Genomic DNA, 19,486 nt, shown 5'->3' on the forward strand with positions numbered 1-19,486 from the left:
TTCGAGAGGACTAGAATATAAAAGCAGGGATGTGCTGCTGAGGCTTTATAAGGCTCTGGTCAGACCACATTTAGAATACTGCGAGCAATTTTGGGCCCCGTATCTCAGGAAGGATGTTCTGGCCCTGGAGAGGGTCCAGAGGAGGTTCATGAGAACGATCCCAGGAATGAAAGGCTTAACATATGAGGAACGTTTGAGGACTCTGGGTCTATATTCGATGGAGTTTAGAAGGATGAGAGGGGATCTGATTGAAACTTACAGAATACTGAAAGGCCTGGATAGAGTGGACATGGGGAAGATGTTTCCATTAGTAGGAAAGACTAGGACCCGAGGGCACAGCCTCAGAATAAAGGGAAGAGAAACTTCTTTAGCCAGAGAGTGGTGAATCTATGGAATTCATTGCCACAGAAGGCTGTGGAGGCCAGGTCTTTGAGTGTATTTAAGACAGAGATAGATAGGTTCTTGATTGGTAAGGGGATCAAAGGTTACGGGGAGAAGGCGGGAGAATGGGGTTGAGAAACTTATCAGCCATGATTGAATGGCGGAGCAGACTCGATGGGCCGAATGGGCTAATTTCTGCTCCTATGTCTTATGGTCTAAAGGAGATTAATGAACCAGATGGGTTTTTATGACAATCGACGATGGTTTCATGGACATTTTAACTGTCCATGACAGATTTTATTAATTGAATTTAAATTACACCAACTGCCGTAGTTGAATTTGAACCCATGTCCCCAGGGCACTAGCCTGGGCCTCTGGATTACTAGTCCAGTGACATTACTGCTACACCACTGCCTTCCCTTGTTTAAGTTCAACAGTTGCACTGCAGTTCTTAATTATTGTTATGATCCCCAGCTGAGGTTACCACTGGACAAACCTGATCCCAGGGTGGAACCCAACTTGATAGATCCTAACTTTTATTTGTTTGTCTAGATACGTGGAGAGGGGCTACTGAACAGAGTCACCGGAGGCAGCTAAGAACTTTTTAACAAAATAATAAAACATTTATTAAACCAGAAAAGGTGAAGTATATTAAATACTCCCTTACCCACAACTATACCTTTACAGATATATACAGATTTGTAAGGATAACACGTTACAAAAACTATCTTATACTCTAATGTTCACAGTCCATGTAAACCAATTGCAACCTGTCGTCAGATACACCACAATCTGAAACCAAGTGACAGATGCCATCCCACACAGATGCTATGAATCTCTCCTCAATTCCCCCCCAGACACGTGTTACACTGTGAGCCAACCAGTCTCACCAAGCTCCGTCTTTCACATGATGGCTTCCAATCTCCACTCTCCAAGGACTTGCTTTGGAATCTTCTCTCAGACCGATGCTTTCTCTCAGACGCCTTCCGCAAGGGTTCACCTCCAGGGTTTTGAACTCTCTTTCAATGTTCCTCTTCCCTGGGTCACCACATGCATTCAAGCTGTCTCCCACACGCGCACTCACCGATTCAGCTGTCAACAGTACACCACTGCTTCACGTGCCCAAAGCAAAGCGTCACAGACCTTCAGACATCTCTTTGGGCCTTGCTTCTTGCAAGCTGTTCTCGCTTTAAATCGGCTTTCTGCAGATTTTATCTCTTTAAATCTGAAACTTGGAGCCTCTCTCTCTGACCCTCACTCTTAACTTCACTTAACAGGGCCTTTGCCAGGTTCCTGTCCTTCCTTTGACTAGAAGGTCTGCTTGGGACTTTCTCCTGTTCCACTCCTCTGGATTTTGGGGTCTTCTCTTTGGCCTGGCACTTGCTATCTGTCCCCTTTGCTGACATCTATCCTGGACGCTACTTTCAAAACCAACTGAGCTCAAACTGCTTCTAAATCAAACTGCTGTTTTTAGTTTCTTGTGTGTGTATCTGTGGGAGTGACCTAACTCTCTGGACCCCTGTTGCTAGGCAATAGCCTACTTTCTCTACTCTTGTTTGTTTAACTTAACTGCGACAGTCCTAAAACTCTCATTAGAAATGCAAGCACCTTTTAGAGTGAAACTAAAACTCAACTTGACCTCTTGTTAACACACAGATACAGAAATACAAATCAAACTTAAACATTAAAGCTAAACCTCATTCACAAATAACAATATAACTTACTTTAGCTACCTCTATTTCCTAACATTATGCAAAGTATTTTTAAGAAGGACAGGTGCAAAAAAATAAACAGCCTAAACAACATCAACAAAACTTCTGGTTGTACAACTGTCAAAAAAAAGTACAAGCTAAGTTTGATGTTGGGACTGAAAATTGAAGGAAAGCATCAGTTCAAATTTTGAGAATTGAAAGTATTGTCTGTGGTTTACATGTATCAAGTACAATGTTACACTGAAAACCAGCATTTAAAAATAGCAAAATAGTCCATTAATTTATCCAAATATTCTGCATGCCCTTTGTGCTACTTTGCAGATATTTAATGGCTACTGTGGGCTCACAACTTGCTGCAAAGTGTATATGATCAAAGAGTAATTACTTTTGGTGAATTTATCAAGCCATTTGAAGTTAAATGGTTTAAAGATTGACAAAAGAATGCCCATGGCTTTTTTCATTGCTCTATTCAAGTGGTGCAGGCAAGTTAAAAACCTAGCACGAACTACCACATTCACAATGAAAAATCTGCAATTTAAAAGCCACCCCTAACAAAACAATCAGTGTACATGACTTAAACAAACATCCGTATATTCCCACATTCTTTCTCTGGTAGATGCGGAGTTAATGAAGCAGAGCTTCAAACTCCAAATTCTTCTTGTCACTAAGACTTACTCAGTGTCCTAAAATTGGCTCCCCTGCCCTTAGTTTGCTCTACTGACAAACATGTTCCATGCCCTCAATGTGTTAAAAACACCTTTTTTTCCCCCAAATTCCTCCTTGCACCTGGTACATCCTAACTCTGAAATGTACCCTTCATTCTCCCTATATTGTCCTTCCTTGCATCCCAACATTTTCACCTAACTGATGGTAGAATATTTTGCCACCTCAACCTTCTTCAGGAACTCTCTTCAGATTCCTGTTTCTCTGGTACCTTTGTTTCCATCTTTTCACCAAACGATTTAAACATCTCTCTCCCTATTGTTTCAATGTTCCAATCCTCCAATTAGAAGCACAGAATGGTACTACGCAGGATGAGGCCATCTGGCCTACTGTGCCTATGCCAGCACTTTGAAAGAGCTATCCAACTAGTTCTATTCTCATGCTCTTTCCCCATAGCCCTTCAATTTTCCCCCTTCAAATATTTATCAGATTCTTTTTAAAAAGTTATTAGCAAACCAGCTTTCACCACCCTTTCAGGCATTGTACTCCAGATCATAACTTGCATTAAAAAAATTCTCATTGCATCTCTGTTAGTTTTGCCAATTAACTGTAAATTTGTGTTCTCTGGTTATTGACCCTTATTTACTCTTTCGAAGCTCATGATTTTCAACATCTCAATTAAATCTCCCTTTAGCCTTTAGTGACACCACCAGCTTTTCTCGTCTCTCAAATAACTGAGAGTTTTGCTTTAAACAATACAGCCTTGTCAACTTGCCCTGCCAATTTCAGATGTGTGTGTATACACAGCCAGGTCTCTGTCTTCCTGCATCACCTTTTTAAAATTGTACCATTTAGTTTATATTGTAACTCCTCATTCTTTTGACAAAAATGTATTACTTCATACATGTGTCTGTCCATTTCACCAGTCTTAATGTCCTCCTGAGGTTTGTTATTATCCTCATTGGTGCTTATTACATTTTTGTGTTTCAGATGCTTTACATATTTAAAAAGGCACAAAAGCATGCAAATTGCTGGTGACACCACAAATGCCACCAGCATTTCTAATCTACTGAGGCGAGTGAGGGTTGAGACGCCTTAGGGCATTGTTACAATAATGGGCCATTGGCTTCCTTCCATTCTATAAAACTCCATGGTTCTGGATGCCAGAGTTCTTGACTGCTATCCTACACTTCTAATGGAACTGTACACGTGATCATCAGGTGGAAACAGTGACCAATTATTATTCAAGCGGCCTTTAAATGGGCTGACACTTAAAACACCAAGGAAAAATCAGAAAGGTGCTAAATTCCAGAGAACTGCATGACTGTGCCTTAAGGAAGAAGAAGGATAAAATGTGAAAAATGATAAGAAATACTTACGCCTTTTACTCCCTTTTTAAGTTTGTCATCAATAAATAATGACAAATATTCTGGGGACCTCGAGTTGAGGTTGAGGAAGTATTCAAAGTCACCAGCAATGGTCTGTTTAAAAAGACGATCATTGTTGAATGAATCCTGAAGGAAACGATCAAATCTGCCTTTCAGATCGAGGAGGCCCTGTTTAAACAAAAACATGCATGCTTAGTCTGCAGGTTCAATCTGCATATTTTCATTTCAATAAGCTTGTAGTTCTAAAAACCTATGATAATCTTCCATAGTTATATTTCAATTAATTATTTCGCAATTGCATTTATCGTAGAATAGTTTTTAAAAATTCTTTCATGGGATGTCAGCATCGCTGGCCAGGCCAGCATTTATTACCCATCCCTAGTTGCCCCCTAGTTCAGAGGGCATTTAGGAGTCAACCACATTCCTGTGGGTCAGGGGTCACATGTAGACCAGACCAGGTAAGGACAACAGATTTCCTTCCCTAAAGGACATTAGTGAACCAGATGAGTTTTTTTTTTACAACAATCGACAATGGTTTCATGGTCATCATTAGACTTTTAATATAAGTTATTCAAATATTGGCTTTGTTGATGGCTTAGTCATTCAACATTTTTAAAACCAGCTGCCAACTACCACAGCCCTTGTATTGTTCAGACCGTGGGAGTGATGTTCATAGAGGTAAAGCTGCATCACTTGTCCCTATAACAAAAATCGCATCCATGGAAGTCTGGGTCAGCAATACTACTTTTGATTTAATGGCGCCAGCACCCCACTTATTCAGGTCACCTTACAGATTTCTCTTTCCCCGCCTGTTTATTTTTTAATGCTAGTTGTGCCCAGTCAGTTCCCATATTATCCTTGTAAATCAATTATGTATTTTCTCCTATGCTTCTGTATCATTTTTGTAATATGGGAACCACAACTGTGCACAGTAGTTGTCCAATCAAAATTCCATATGAATCTAACATAACTTATTTGCTTTTGTATTCAAGTCCTCTAGAAATGAATCCCAGTACACTTTTTAGGGCACTGTTGACCTGCTTTGCTAATTTTAATGATTCGTGAATCTATATGCTTAAATCCTTTTGTGCCTCTATTCCATTTAGACTCTTTTTGGAAGGATGACTGAATCCCTTATTCCTCGTACCAAAATGCATGACCTTACACTTATCTATGTTGAAATTCATTTGACATTTATATGCCAATTCTGCAAGTTTGTTTGTATCAGCATGAATTTTTGCCAGTTCTCCTCAGCATTAACCATTCCCATTCCCCTCAACCTCGACCTAGCACAGCCATGAAGTTAATTGACCAGAAGTAACATAAAAGTGCCTTGATTTGTAAAAGTACACAACTAAAGTTACAAAGACCAGTTACCAAGAGTCTCCTTCAACCACAAAAATCCAGCTCCAAATTTATAACTTGGAACAATTTCTGATCTATTAGTCAGCAAAATTTGGCCTTCTCTCATTTCCTGGATGCCGATTCTTACATTTCAATAAAAGATATGAGCTCTAGTAAAATTTTGACAAGGCCCAGAAATATTTTCTCCCTTTTTTAGGTAGGGAGAAGGGACGCTGGAATCAATTGAGTGTGTAGGTAGAGAGAGAATGCTACATATATTTCTCATCTTGAGTATTGTTGAAAAAAGAGACATGTTGAAGCTTTTCGTCTTGCACTCATCAGGACACTTGGCAAGAAAAACGATATAAGGGGAAGATAACAATTTATACTGTATGTGAAGAGTGTGCTGATTGGTTGGCAAGTGGACTCTGATTGGTAGAGATGTTGCCATGGAGACTGCACCAGTCATGGTGACTGACAGTTAACTACCAAGCATTGTTTGAAACTTAAATTAGGCAGCTTAACTCTGATTGGTCAAGGCATTGCCTTGAGGAATGAGTCAGCAAATGGCTCTCACTTATTTTGTTTAGCTGAAACAGGTGCAATGTACGTACATGTTCTTTCTGTTTGCAAAGAACAGGGCCCTATGCAATAATATGTAGCTTCCAGAACATGCAAATGCGTCACACTGCAAACCTGACTGATGATCTTAAATTGGTTATCAACGTAATTCTTAGCATACAGAATTATTTAGCAAATGGTTGTCCATTCGCAGAATCACACTGTGTTTTGAGTTTTGCAAGCACGGGCTGGTTGGGTACAGTTTGTATCTTGCCTGTTGTGAACAGAGGCTGGGACGTGCTATTCAATATGAACTGCCAGTCTTTGCGACACATGGCCTACATACCTAGCAACACACTGCACTGAAATTCATTTACCATATTACTCACCTGTGTGATCTGGGTAACGGTCAGCACCTTGCCCTTTCAAAACAGCTGGTGGGACATGCTTTTTTTTTTATTCATTGAAGGGATGTGGGCTTCACTGGCCAGGCCAGCATTTCTTGCCCACCTCCAGTTGCCCTTGAGAAGGTGGTGGTGAGCTGTCTTCTTGAACCGCTGCAGTCCAATAGCTGTAAGGGAGGGAGTTCCAGGATTTTGAGCCAGCAACAGTGAAGGAAAGGCCATATATTTCCAAGTCAGGATGGGCAGCAGCTTGGAGGGGAACTTCCAGGTCATGGTGTTCCCATGTGTCTGCTGCCCTTCCTTCTAGGTGGTAGTAGTTGTGGGTTTGGAAGGTGCTGTCTATGGAATTTTGGTGAGTTTCTGCAGTGCACCTTGTAGATGGTACATAGTGCTGCCACTGTGCGTTGGCAGTGGAGGGAGTGGACATTTGTGGATGGAGTACCAATCATGCAGGCTGCTTTGTCCTGTATGGTGTCAAGCTTCTCGAGTGTTGTTGAAGCTGCACTCATCCAGGCAAGGGGAGAGTATTCCATTGCACTCCTGACTTGTGCCTTGTAGATTGTGGACAGGCTTTGGGGAGTCATGAGGTGAGTTACTTGTCACAGGATTCCTAGCCTCTGACCTGCTCTTGTGGCCACAGTATTTTTATGGATAGTCCAGTTCAGTTTCTAGTCAATGGTAACCCCCAGGATGTTGATAGTGGGGGATTAAGTGATGGCAATGCCATTGAATTTCAAGGGGCAATGGTTAGATTGTCTATTGTCAGAGATAGTCATTGCCTGGCACTTGTGGCACAAATGTTACTTGCCATTTGTCAGCCCAAGTCTGGATGTTGTCTATGTCTTGCTGCATTTGGACACAGACTGCTTCAGTTTGAGGAGTTGTGAATGGTGCTGAACACCACTTCTGACCTTATGATGGAAGGAAGGTCATTGATGAAGCAGCTGAAGATGATTGGGCCTAGGACACTACCCTGAGGAACTCCTGCAGCGATGTCCTGGAGCTAAGATAGGTGACCTCCAACAACCACAACCATCTTCCTTTGTGCTAGGTTATGACTACAACCAGCAGAGAGTTTTCCCCCTTATTCCCATTGAGTCAAGTCTCACTCGGGCCCTTTGAGTCAAATGTGGCCTTGATGTTGTTGCTCGCCTCACTCCTTGAGTTCAGCTCTTTTGTCCATGTTTGAACCAAGACTGTAATGAGGTCAGGAGCTGAGTGACCCTGGCGGAACCCAGACTGAACATCAGTGAGCAGATTATTGCTAAGCAAATGCCGCTTGATAGCACTGTTGATGACCCTTTTCGTCACTTTACTGATGATCAAGAGCAGGTTGATGGGGCAGTAATTGGCTGGGCGGATGTGTCCTGCTTTGTGTGTACAGGACATACCTGGGCAATTTTCCACATTGCGGGGTAGATGCCAGTGTTGTAGCTGTACTGGGACAGCTTGGCTAGGGGCATGGCAAATTCTGGAGCACAAGTCTTCAGTATTATTGCTGGAATGGCCCACAGCCTTTGCAGTATCCAGTGCCTTCAGCGGTTTCTTGATATGTGGAGTGAATCGAATTGGCTGAAGACTGGCATCTGTGATGCCAAGGACCTCAGGAGGCGGCCGAGATGGATCATCCACTCGGCATTTCTGGCTGAAGATTGTAGCAAATGCTTCAGCCTTATCTTTTGCACTGACATTCTGGGCTCCCTCATCATTGAGGATGGGGATATTTGTGGAGCCTCCTCCTCCAGTGAGTTGTTTAATTGTCCACCACCATTCACATTAGGATGCGGCAGGACCGTAGAGCTTAGATCTGATCTGTTGGTTGCAGAATCGCTTAGCTCCATCATTTGCTGCTTATGCTATTTGGCATGCAAAGTCCTATGTTATAGCTTCACCCAGTTGACACTTCATTTTTAGGTATGCTTGGTGCTGTTCCTGGCATGCCCTCCTGCATTCTTTATTGAACCAGGGTTGATCCCCTGGCTTGGTGTTAATGGTACAATGGGGGATATGACCGGCCATGAGATTACAAATTGTGGTTGCTGTTTGATATGATCCGCCTGTCTTTGGGACAGCCTTGCTTGAAAGTACGCTAAAAAATCGCTTGCTGGACTTGTGTAAGAGCGATGAGCTTCTGCGTGATATATACAACAAGGTTCGTCTTCATGGTTCACTAAGTCCTCGTATGTATGAGCTGCCCAAAACACAAAAGTGATGTCCCTTTACGCCCATTCTTATCTATGACTGGTTCAGCGCAACATGAATTGGCCAAATGGTTGGGCAAATTGTTACAACCAGTTTTGAACAAGTTTGCCACATACACGGTGAACGATTCCTTCTCATTTGTGTAGACCATACAGGACTTGCATATCGATAGCAATGTTGTGCCCATATGCTCATTTGACCATGCTAGCTTATTCACCAACGTTCCACTTAATATCTAGCATCACACTGGCACTGAAATTCATATACCACATTACTCATTTGTATGATAAGCAGGACGTCTTTTTGGCTTGATGGCAGCATGCTGTCAGTGGCGAGTATCACTTGTGTTGCTACTCCATAGTAGCGGTGTGAAACAGTTAGCTTCACCTGTTGCTCAAAGTTTTGAGATACCTTGCCCTTCCAGGGTAATCTGAGGTAGACTGGGCACTTTAGGCCAAAACTGATGGCCTTAGGCCTGTTCATGAGTTTGCAAGATATACAGCATGAAATGATCTGACCACAGTAGCCATTATCCTGCAGGATACCTTTGATGCACCCTATTTCGGCATCAAGCTTATATGGTGAGCAAATGGCTCAGGGACTAGCCACAAGGGTGCCGATAAGGCCAATCTGATAGCATGTGGAACTGTAAGAATCTTAATGCATTTATTTACCAGTGAAGGTAGGCTTGTGGTAGACCGTGGTAGAGAACCCTTGAACAGATTTCTCAACTAGTACGTCAAGGGAGTTAATTTGGCTGCTCCATTTCAAAGGTGAATTTGAGTGTAGGATGGAGCAATTAAGGCATGCAAGAAAATTATTACATACACTTGCTATGTTTAAATCCACAGCTGCATCATCTACATATGGAAAAATGCGAGGGGTAGGTGGTTAGGTGGCATTCCATCCAAGACATGTTTCTCATGGAGCCCAACGAAGATGTTTGAGAGCTGGGCCTAGAGGGGATCCCATGGCAACAACATCTATTTGGGCATACATGGTGTCATTAAAACTGAACTCAACTGTGCAAGTGGCCAAGTTCATAAGTTCAATGAATACTGATTCACGCAATGGTGGGGGATCTAGATAGCCATGATATAGTTAGCAGTTCAAATATTAATGGCTTCTTTAAGTGGAACATTGGTGAATAAGCTAGCATGGTCAAATGAGCATATGGGCACAACATTGCTATCGATATGCAAGTCCTGTATGGTCTACACAAATGAGAAGGAATCGTTCACCGTGTATGTGGCAAACTTGTTCAAAACTGGTTGTAACAATTTGCCCAACCATTTGGCCAATTCATGTTGCGCTGAACCAGTCATAGATAAGAATGGGCGTAAAGGGACATCACTTTTGTGTTTTGGGCAGCTCATACATACGAGGACTTAGTGAACCATGAAGACGAACCTTGTTGTATATATCACGCAGTAGCTCATCGCTCTTACACAAGTCCAGCAAGCGATTTTTTAGCTTACTTTCAAGCAAGGCTGTCCATTCATGGTGAGCAGCAGGTCCAATGGAATACAAATTTGGACCCGTCATTAAAAATGGAATGCATTTTGTTGATATAGTCACACTCGTTAAGGATGACTATTCCCGTCCCTTTGTCAGGTTTACTGATGTGTATGTCCGGGTTGGTCTTAAGGCCTCACAACACTGCAAGACATTTGCGTCGCATGTGAAAATCAAACGGGTCATTCGGAATTCCCGAACTAGCAACACAAGTGATATTCTCCACTAACAGGATGCTGCCATCAAGCCAAAAAGACGTTCTGCCTATCACATAAATGAGTAATACAGTATATGAATTTCAGTGCCAGCGTGATGCTAGGTATGTAGGCCGTATGTCGCAGACTGATGGATCGTATCAAACAGCATGTCCCAGCCTCTGTTCACAACGGGCAAGGTACAGACTGTACCCAACCAGACGGCGCTTGCAAAACTCAAAATAGTGTCCAACATAAGATGTGATTCTGCGATTAGACAATATTTGCTTAATAATCCTCAGTGTGCTAAGAATTATGCTGACAACCAATTTAAGGTAGTCAGTCAGGCTTGCAGTGTGGCACATTTGCGTGTACTGGAAGCTACATATATTAATATATAGAGCCCTGTTCTTTACAGACAGAAAGAACATGTACATTTATTGCACCCGTTTCAGCTAAACAAAATAAGTGACAGCAATTTGCTGACTCTTTCCTCAGGGCAATGCCTTGACCAATCAGGGTCAAGCTGCCTGGTTTAAATGTCAAACAATGCTTGGTAGTTAACTGTCAGTCACCATCACTGGTGCAGTTCCCATGGCAACGCCTCTACCAGAGTCCATTTTGCCAACCAATCAGCACTCTCTTCACACACAGTATGAATTTTTTTCCCTTATATTAGTATTCTTGCAAAGCGCCCCAATGAGTGCAAGAAAAAACCTTCGACGTGTCTCTTTTTTCAGTAATACTCAAGTTCTACCAAATAACTATTTATATTTCTCATCCTACCCCTATGCTTGGATGATGTTCTCTCTTATTCAAATTTTTTATTCTGATTGATTTATTTTAAAGACTTTTAGTACAATGCAACGTTCAAAGCAGTATTATATATTATGAAGTGAATGCTAACTGAAAATATTTTCAACATTCCATTATATACAACAAAAATCTAAAATGTAGTTAAACTGTTATAGATTGAAGTGAAATTTATGAAAAGCACATTGCAATCTAATTTACATGTTCAGTTTGATTCAGGTTACTAGCTATTTTCCTTTTTACTTAACAGTTACAATGAAAGGACAGAACTGTCATGTGCTAACCTGAATGTAATCCACTGGGTTCTTGCCTTCTCCTTCCTCAGACACCAGTGCCTTGCCCTGTTCTCTCAGGTAGGAACTCATACATTCACACATAGTTTTCAGGCCATTTGGCACACGACTGAAAAGCTTGTACATACAAGCTAGGTCTGAAATAGGATATAAAGTACATTTTGTGCTAGCTTGATTGTGCATTGCAGAGAGGTTCTACAGTGTACTGGTTAAACTTTAAAATACAGACATATAAATTTTAACTTTAAATGTTAAAGTCAACAAAGCTAAATATTTCTATGCAGCACAACTCTTGGCTGCACAGTCACTATTATTTTAACTGAGGGTGTCCCTTTCAATAAAAAACAAAACAGCATAACGTTAAGAGATTCAGATGCCAGCTTGGCTTGATTTAGCATTTCATTTTTCCAGATGACTTTCAAGATCTTGATTACTACTGGATGTTCAAGTCGATTTTTCATTAACAACAAATTACTGGTTCAATAACCAACGAGGAAAAGCTCAACGAACTAAGTGATTGGTAAATGCTGCAAATAAATGAAGGTAGCGGGAATCAGTCCACAAGGGCTTGACCATTACTCTAGCAGCAATAAATAAATTGGTTCCAATAAGAATAAAAGACTTATGCAAAGAACCTTTTCAGAAGGCTAACAAGGCACCCATGACTGAAGTAATTCTGCAGAGACAACTTGGCCTTTAAAAGTGTCATCTCAACAAAAGGAAACACATTGCCATATCTGACCTTTCAGCTGAGAACAGGTCTTCTTGGCACAGATTTAAATGGGTCAACTGATATAAAATTTCAATAGATTTGAGAATCACATGGCTCTCTGTTAACAAGTGATTACAAGTATGACCAATTCTATCCAGATCTTGTGAATTACCCTGGGTGTAAATGGTTACTGGGTTTATATAGTGAAAGTTCTCCACCTACATTAGATGGAGCCCCACAGTAAACTGTCCTTCTTCCTGCAGAAAAAACCTAAACATTGTATTGCTAAATGTAAGCCTGAGATTTTCACGTAGCCATTTGTTAGGCATAGAAAAGAATGGCTTTGATTTAAATAGTACACATGAAACTCAGCCCATCCCTGCTCAAAGAGCTGCAATGAAACTCTGTCTTTACTCTTTGTGCTCAACACTTGTAGTGAGTTTTGCCAGTAAAAAAGCAATGCTGTTTCTGTATATTGTAGAGGTATGCAAATGCCTCCATACTTGTGTCCCTTACCAGTTCTTCAAAATTGGCAGAGCTGGTCACATTACTTTGTTTCATGTTTGTGTATGAACCACAAGAAATAGGAATAGGGGTAGACGAACACAGCCCCTTGAGCCTTCTCTGCCATATAATACGATCATCGCTGATTATCGGCCTTAAGTCCACTTTCCCACCTGCTCATGTCCCTTCATTCCCTGAAAAACCAAAAATCTGTCTATCTCAGCCTTAAACACATTCAACAAAGGAACATCCACAACTCCCTGCAGTAGTTAATTCCAAAGACTCTCAACACCGAGCGAAGAAGTTGCTCATCTCAGTCCTACATGATCAGTCCCTTATCCTGAGACTGTGCCCCCATGTTTTAGATTCCGCAGCCAGAGGAAACTACCTCTCAGTGCCTATCCTATCAAGCCCCTTCAAAATCTCAAATGTTTCATTGCGATCATCTCTCATTCTTCTGAACTGTAGAGTATAGGCCCAATTTACTCAGCTTCTCATCATAGAACAACCATCTCATCCCAGGTACCAATCCAGTGAACCTTCGTTGCACTGCCTTCAATGCAAGTACATCCTTCCTTCAATAGGGAGACCAAAAATGCAGAGTACTCCAGGTGTGGCCTCACCAAAGCTCTGTATAACTGTAGTAAGACTTCCTTATTCTTGCACTCCAATCCCCTTGCAATAAAAACTAACATGCCATTTGCCTTATTCTGCTTGCTGTACTTGCATGCTAACTTGCTGTGTTCCTTATACGAATACACCCAAGTCCCTCTGATTAAGACTGGAAGCCTATAATTACATGGGAACTGTAACAATGTCTGAGAAAACAATGAATATTGACATTGACAATGACAAAGTAGACAGGTTATTTTGGAAGGCCCAGCAATCATTGCATGGACCACACCAGTCCTTAAAATACCTTGATGACTTGGGGTTCAGAAACCCAGTTGGAAATTGGGACATTCAGAGGTGGCAGCTCAGAAATTACACGAGTCAGCAAAAAGTTGGCAGAGTAATGTCAGATATAACTTAATATGAACTGGTGTAACATACTGGTCACAGAAAAAAAAAACTGGGCAAAATGTTTACTCCGAAATAGCTAAGGCAGAAAACGAAAGAGAGCTAGGAGTCTTCGACTCGAGGCATAACATGTCAAAGCAACACAAAGTAGCAAATAATAAAGCCAACAGAACACTTAATGGCACAGCCAAACCAGAAAGCACAGGTCTGATTCAAACGGTGCTGTGCTCTGGTCAGATCACACCGAAGCACTGTGCTCAACTCTGGTCATCAAAAAAAGGAGGCGACATTCAATCCATGCAGACAGAAGTTGGAATAATAGCTTTAGAAATCCGAGTTGTGAGTAAAAATTCTGGAAACCTGAGTATCTGAGCAGCACCCATAGAGGTACATGAGAGACAGTGAAGTGTATGTATAAGACTAATCTGAAACATTACTTTAAACTAAATTGCAAACAGAACAGAAGTTTACTTTGATTAATTTGAACTTAAGATTTTAACCAGGTCACCAGAGAGAATGTTCATCATATGGAATGGGCTTCCAAATAGAGCAGCAGAGATGAAAACTCTGAAATCATTTAAGGAATAACTGGATGCTGCAATAAGGCTACTTCAAGGTCTTTCCAGATAAATGTGAAGCATGTCACTTGGCCTTCTTCATTCATAATTATCTTGTAACATGACAATAGAATAATAGAGATTGCATCTAAAAAGTGCACTTTTGTACCAAGGCTACCATTTTAAAGCAATGGATGCCTCTTAAATGATCTCAACCTCCCGAGACAAGAGAATGTGCCTCCATTTTACAAAGCAACTCTTGAAAAAGATCAAAAAAGAATGGAAAACAAACCGAAAAATCATTAAATCCCTATAACTAATCCAAGAATTCTGTACAATTGTGTAGAACATCCTTTCCTAGTGACAAGTGGTGCAATGGATTCCAACTAGCCTTTCACCTCTTTGACAACAGTTCAAATCCAGCTTAGGTGATAAGACGAAAAGGATATGCTGGCTATGCAGATCCCAAGTAAATTTTATTTGAGGAGCCTCAACCCAGTTCCTCATTAGCATGGTCAAAAACAAAAGGTCCTAATTAGGCATAAATTGGAGATCAGACGCAAAACAGAAAATACCTTTTCTGGAAAATAGAACAATGTCACAAAAGTGCAGTAGGAATGCTCAGTTAAAACTGATGTAAAAGCCACTGATAGGACAAAGTGAAGGTCAACTCAGTTCTTGCTCTGTACTACACTTGACCTGAGTGGCCACTGTTGGTGTTTGGCACCAAAAACGGTTAAGTGTTCCATCACAGTGCCAACACTGCTGAACTTGATCAGCACAAAAATTCACCAAAAACATAAAAATTTTCCGTTTGTCACAAGACTCAACAGTTGCATACAAGAAAAAAATGACATGAAAATGGAAATATTCAAATTAAAAAGGAGTTTGTACACATTAAACTGAATTTTTGGAGTGTGTTCAAGGCTGCCAACAAAGGGTTTGGATGATATTTGTAAATTGACTCTTGCATATCAACTTCAGTTTTGCCCTCATTGCTTATATCATGCAAATTCATGTTACAACCTTGTGACAGTGCCAAGCCATCCATTATTCTCAATGTAATTTATGTGAGAGATACATAGAACTTATAAAAAAAACTGAGCGAAATTAATTACAGCCTTTAACTCACTCTAACATTTATATTTTTTTAAAAATTAAAAATAACTTCTGTTTCTTACTATTCTTGGGATTGTTCCAGTGTCTCCGTACTGTGACAAAAGGATACTTTGTGGTTTCTACACAAAGGAGGCCAATAATGTAGGTTATAAACAAGACAGTTATACACTATTTCTCATACCTATTGATTTTTATGCCTTTTCAATCACTCAGATCATTTGTATAATTTAAGTTCATGGAAAATTTGCTGTTTGATGTTTTGGGAAAATCCTGCCTTACTGTAAGAAATATGTTTAATTGAAAGCAGCAAAAAAATCGAGACCATAAAGGACAGACACCTTTCTGGTTGGGTACTCAGAATATACCAAAACCAAACCCATTTTTTCCAGTTGGCAGAATAAGATAAATTTGCAATTAGAGATATTTTTGGAACATCCTTTCAGGTACCATAGTTTCTTCTCCTAACTAAACCTATTTGTAAAACAGTAATGGGAGCAAATTATTGTAAATGGTTTGGATTGCTGCATTGGGACATGATAATTTATTGGAAAATTTGTAAAATTCTGCAGTATACAATAGAGAATAAATGGTGACTGAGAGCATAAAAGATAGTAACACCTGAAACTTTAGAAAATATTAAACTGTGAATTTATTAGAAGGTTGTATAATCACCTAAACCCAGAGAGTCTATTATAAGCATTGAACACATTTCCCAACAGCCAATTTGCAACCTCAAGCAGTGCCAACCAGATCAGCAATTTTCAGCTCCCTGTACTACTGATGGGTCCACGTCTGACACTTGGATTATTTCAAACTGTTGAATGATTCAGATTTCAGTGACCTGACCACTCCAACAAAACCAGGTTAAACTATAGTGCTCACTCTTACTTTCTAAAAAAAAACTCCACCTAGGAATCAATTTTGAGCAAACCGGGAAGCAATTTCAAGTTACGCAGGCTCCGGCCAGGTCTGAATTGGGAAGGTCATGGAGGTGCAGCAAAACAGTCAAGTGTCAAAATATAGTATTTGCGTGTATAAGTACTTAATATGAATAGATCTAGATATGTTTTATAAAATTCAAAAATTCAAGTTAAAATTGAAGCACAAAGAAATAGAAGAAATAGAAGAAAGGAAAAGGAGGAAAGACAGGTGAAATATATTAAAGGCTATATATTTAAAATATTAGAACAGGTTTAGAAAAGCAACTCCAAGTAGCTGAAATATTAAAGAAAACAAAACCATCCCTGGGAGAATCAAATTCCCTGGAGCTGCTAGCAGTTAAAGGGTTAAATACAGTTCACTGCCATTTGCATTTTCCAGAGACTTCGTGTTGGAAGATTCATCAAGAGTTTACATTTTCCATTACCGTCGCTGAAAGACACAGTTGGTTTTGATGCAACTCCACATCATTCACAAAGGATGGAGCCGCTTTACAACATACAGGTGCGAAAGTTATCGTTTTCTTTTGTTAAATTTATACTTGGTAAAACTCCTGGAGCATTTTCTCCACGAAAGTGTTCACAAATATACAATCTTACTTAACAGACTGCAAACAGAAATACAAATTCTCACTTGTTTCCTCAAATAAAAATAGAATGCTGTGACATTCAGAAGGTCAATAAAACCTGAGTTAATATTAAATCCAATTCTCAACAAAATGAACTATACCCTGAATTAGAAGCATTGCAAAGATGAACAGTTATTAGCCCAAAAGTTCAGATAATTGCAACCATAAACTCAACACAAATTAATCTAAATATAGATAAAACTGATTTCTGAAAATATTTATATTCCTCAAAAATGAAACTTGCACACAACTGAACACAGCAAATACCATCTTCAAGGAAAAGATTGTCCCTTTGAATTTACCTTCTGTCTTTCCATTCTTTAACATATGGACTAAGCCCGAGTTTTCCATTTCTACTATAGTCTTCATGTGTTTAGAAATTAGTTCTCTCTCCACCACCTTCACAATTGGTTCTTCTGTGGATTTATCAAGACAGTGCATAACTCGTTCAATTTCTTCGTTAATCCGTGCTTCCACTTTCTTAATGTACACAGATGCACTATTCTCTGCTAAGAACTTCTGGCTTTCCATCTGTGTAAAAAGAACATTTGACCATTTTACTAATTAATAAATTTGAAGAACTGCATTACATATTCATGTGAACACCATAGATTTAATAACTGCACATCATATCTAAAAGAAATCACAATTTAAAGCATGTAACCTTTAAATGAGCTATAAAATTATAGATACCTGGAAGAATTCAGCCGACATTTCTAAGAATGGAGCCTCAAAATCTTCCTCATACACTGATCGGCCTTCTAGCCCAAGAATCATTAGCATCTGACAGGCATTCCGAATTGCACCTCTAGTAAAACAAAAAAAATAGAAAAATGTAATTTACTTATGAATGCTGTTTTTAGAAAGAATCAAAAGGTTCTCTTTTTAAAAAAAGGAAAGCCTAAATTGAATAGATCAGACCAGAAAATGTAATACTGTATTAATATTATCCTGGCCAATTTTAAATATTAAGTTTAAAAAAAAACGTTTCAAGAACAAGCTCAAATTCATTGATGCTCACCAGGTGTAACACTATCTACAATCTTTTAAATGGAAAAGAAGTCAATCTGATCAATTGTAAAATAGATGGTTCTTCAAATAGCTTTCAGCTCTATAAGCTAGCAAAGAACTGTTATACTCAAATCACTGTTGCACAAGTCAATCTCTACCATTAATGGCTACTAAGGCATTTGTGTCACTCTAGCAAAGTCTGTTAGCCTGAATACTAAGCATTGGAGACATTGCACACTGAGGAAATAAGTACAAGATAACTGATAATCTCATCAGTTTCTAGACCAGTATGACTTTTTATTAAAAAAGTCAAATTGCACAAAGTGGAGCAACAGTCACCACAAATAATACCATGTCAGCAAGTATATATGATACTAATGAAGGGTTTATATAATTGTTATATTTTATGAAAGGCATCCATCTAAGAATCACAACTGAAAAACTCTTGTGGAACAATACAATTTTGCACTTAACAATTAGGCTACATAATAAAAGTTTCTGGTTAGGACCACAAAAGGATACTATAACTAGGACAGGAACTTTCCAACTGGATTTGAAAAATGCATCTGCATTGTTTGTTGGTGACAGAATTGTAACATTTTAACAAAACCTAAGATGGGCTCCTCTTACCTCCTCCTCTTACATAAAAAGAGGGATAAACTTTTGATGCTTCATTGTTGAGTATGTATTGCAAAATGTAAAATGCAGTATTTCTAAAAACAAAAATTCTCAGCTTAGTCAAACTTACAATTTTTGTCAACAAAAATATTTTGCATTCACAGTAAAGGTGCCAGCACCATTCTATTAAAACTGTAGAAAATGGTAATAAATTTCAAAGCTCCAGTGTAACTAATAAGCATACAAAGCCACCCAAAATTCACTGCACCTCAACGCATAGATTATATTGGTGCAATTGCTAACATGCTGGTTGTGATGCAACTATACAGTGTTTAGCACATTTAATATATAAACATTTTACATTTTGCACTAATCTAACCGCTTCTCATCATTTTTAATGATAACAGCTTATCATTAAAAATGAGGAGAAGTGGTTAGATTATTGCAAAATGTAAACAGTGTTTAGATAATGTATTCTCTTCTTCAATGAGTCTTGTTTCAAGGCACAAAATGCACAGAGGGTACAGACTCTGATTTCTGCTCCTACAAAACTTCCATAACACTAAAATTCTCAATAATCCAAAATCACGGAGTGCAGTACATTCACAGGATCTACACTTAGTTCCTTCAGCAGTGAATGCAAAAAGCCACTCACATCAAACATTCCCTTCCTTACTCCAGTGCAAGTTTTCAATACATTTTTTGGTAACACTCAGCCCTTTGAAGAATTAGGCCTGGTGTTCTGCTTCCTCAAACTTCAATCTCTTCTCCCTTGCATGGAGGTCTTAATTGTTCTATTTTATCGTTTATTTGTCTGAGGTTTTACAGCAAATTCCATTCAGAAGAATGCAGATTTGTCTTGAAACACCTTAGCTTTGAGGGAGCACGGCAATAATCATGAGAGATTT

At 39.5% G+C, this 19,486-nt stretch overlaps 1 protein-coding gene across 2 annotated transcripts in view; it reads right to left on the reverse strand.

The window, feature by feature from the left end:
* The window catches only part of cul3b (cullin 3b), a 100,737-nt gene that overhangs the window by 22,381 nt on the left and 58,870 nt on the right, over nucleotides 1–19,486 (reverse strand). For both annotated transcript variants that reach the window (XM_078563731.1, XM_078563730.1), the window contains exons 5-8: nucleotides 17,643–17,757; nucleotides 17,252–17,480; nucleotides 11,462–11,607; nucleotides 4,136–4,312 (exon numbers count right to left, since the gene is read on the reverse strand). In XM_078563731.1, coding sequence (XP_078419857.1) covers nucleotides 4,136–4,312; nucleotides 11,462–11,607; nucleotides 17,252–17,480; nucleotides 17,643–17,757 — 667 coding nt within the window. The remainder of the gene's footprint in view (nucleotides 1–4,135; nucleotides 4,313–11,461; nucleotides 11,608–17,251; nucleotides 17,481–17,642; nucleotides 17,758–19,486) is intronic.

This window comes from Cetorhinus maximus, chromosome 19 (genome assembly GCF_964194155.1).
Source record: "Cetorhinus maximus chromosome 19, sCetMax3.hap1.1, whole genome shotgun sequence".
Taxonomy (NCBI): Eukaryota; Metazoa; Chordata; class Chondrichthyes; order Lamniformes; family Cetorhinidae; genus Cetorhinus; species Cetorhinus maximus.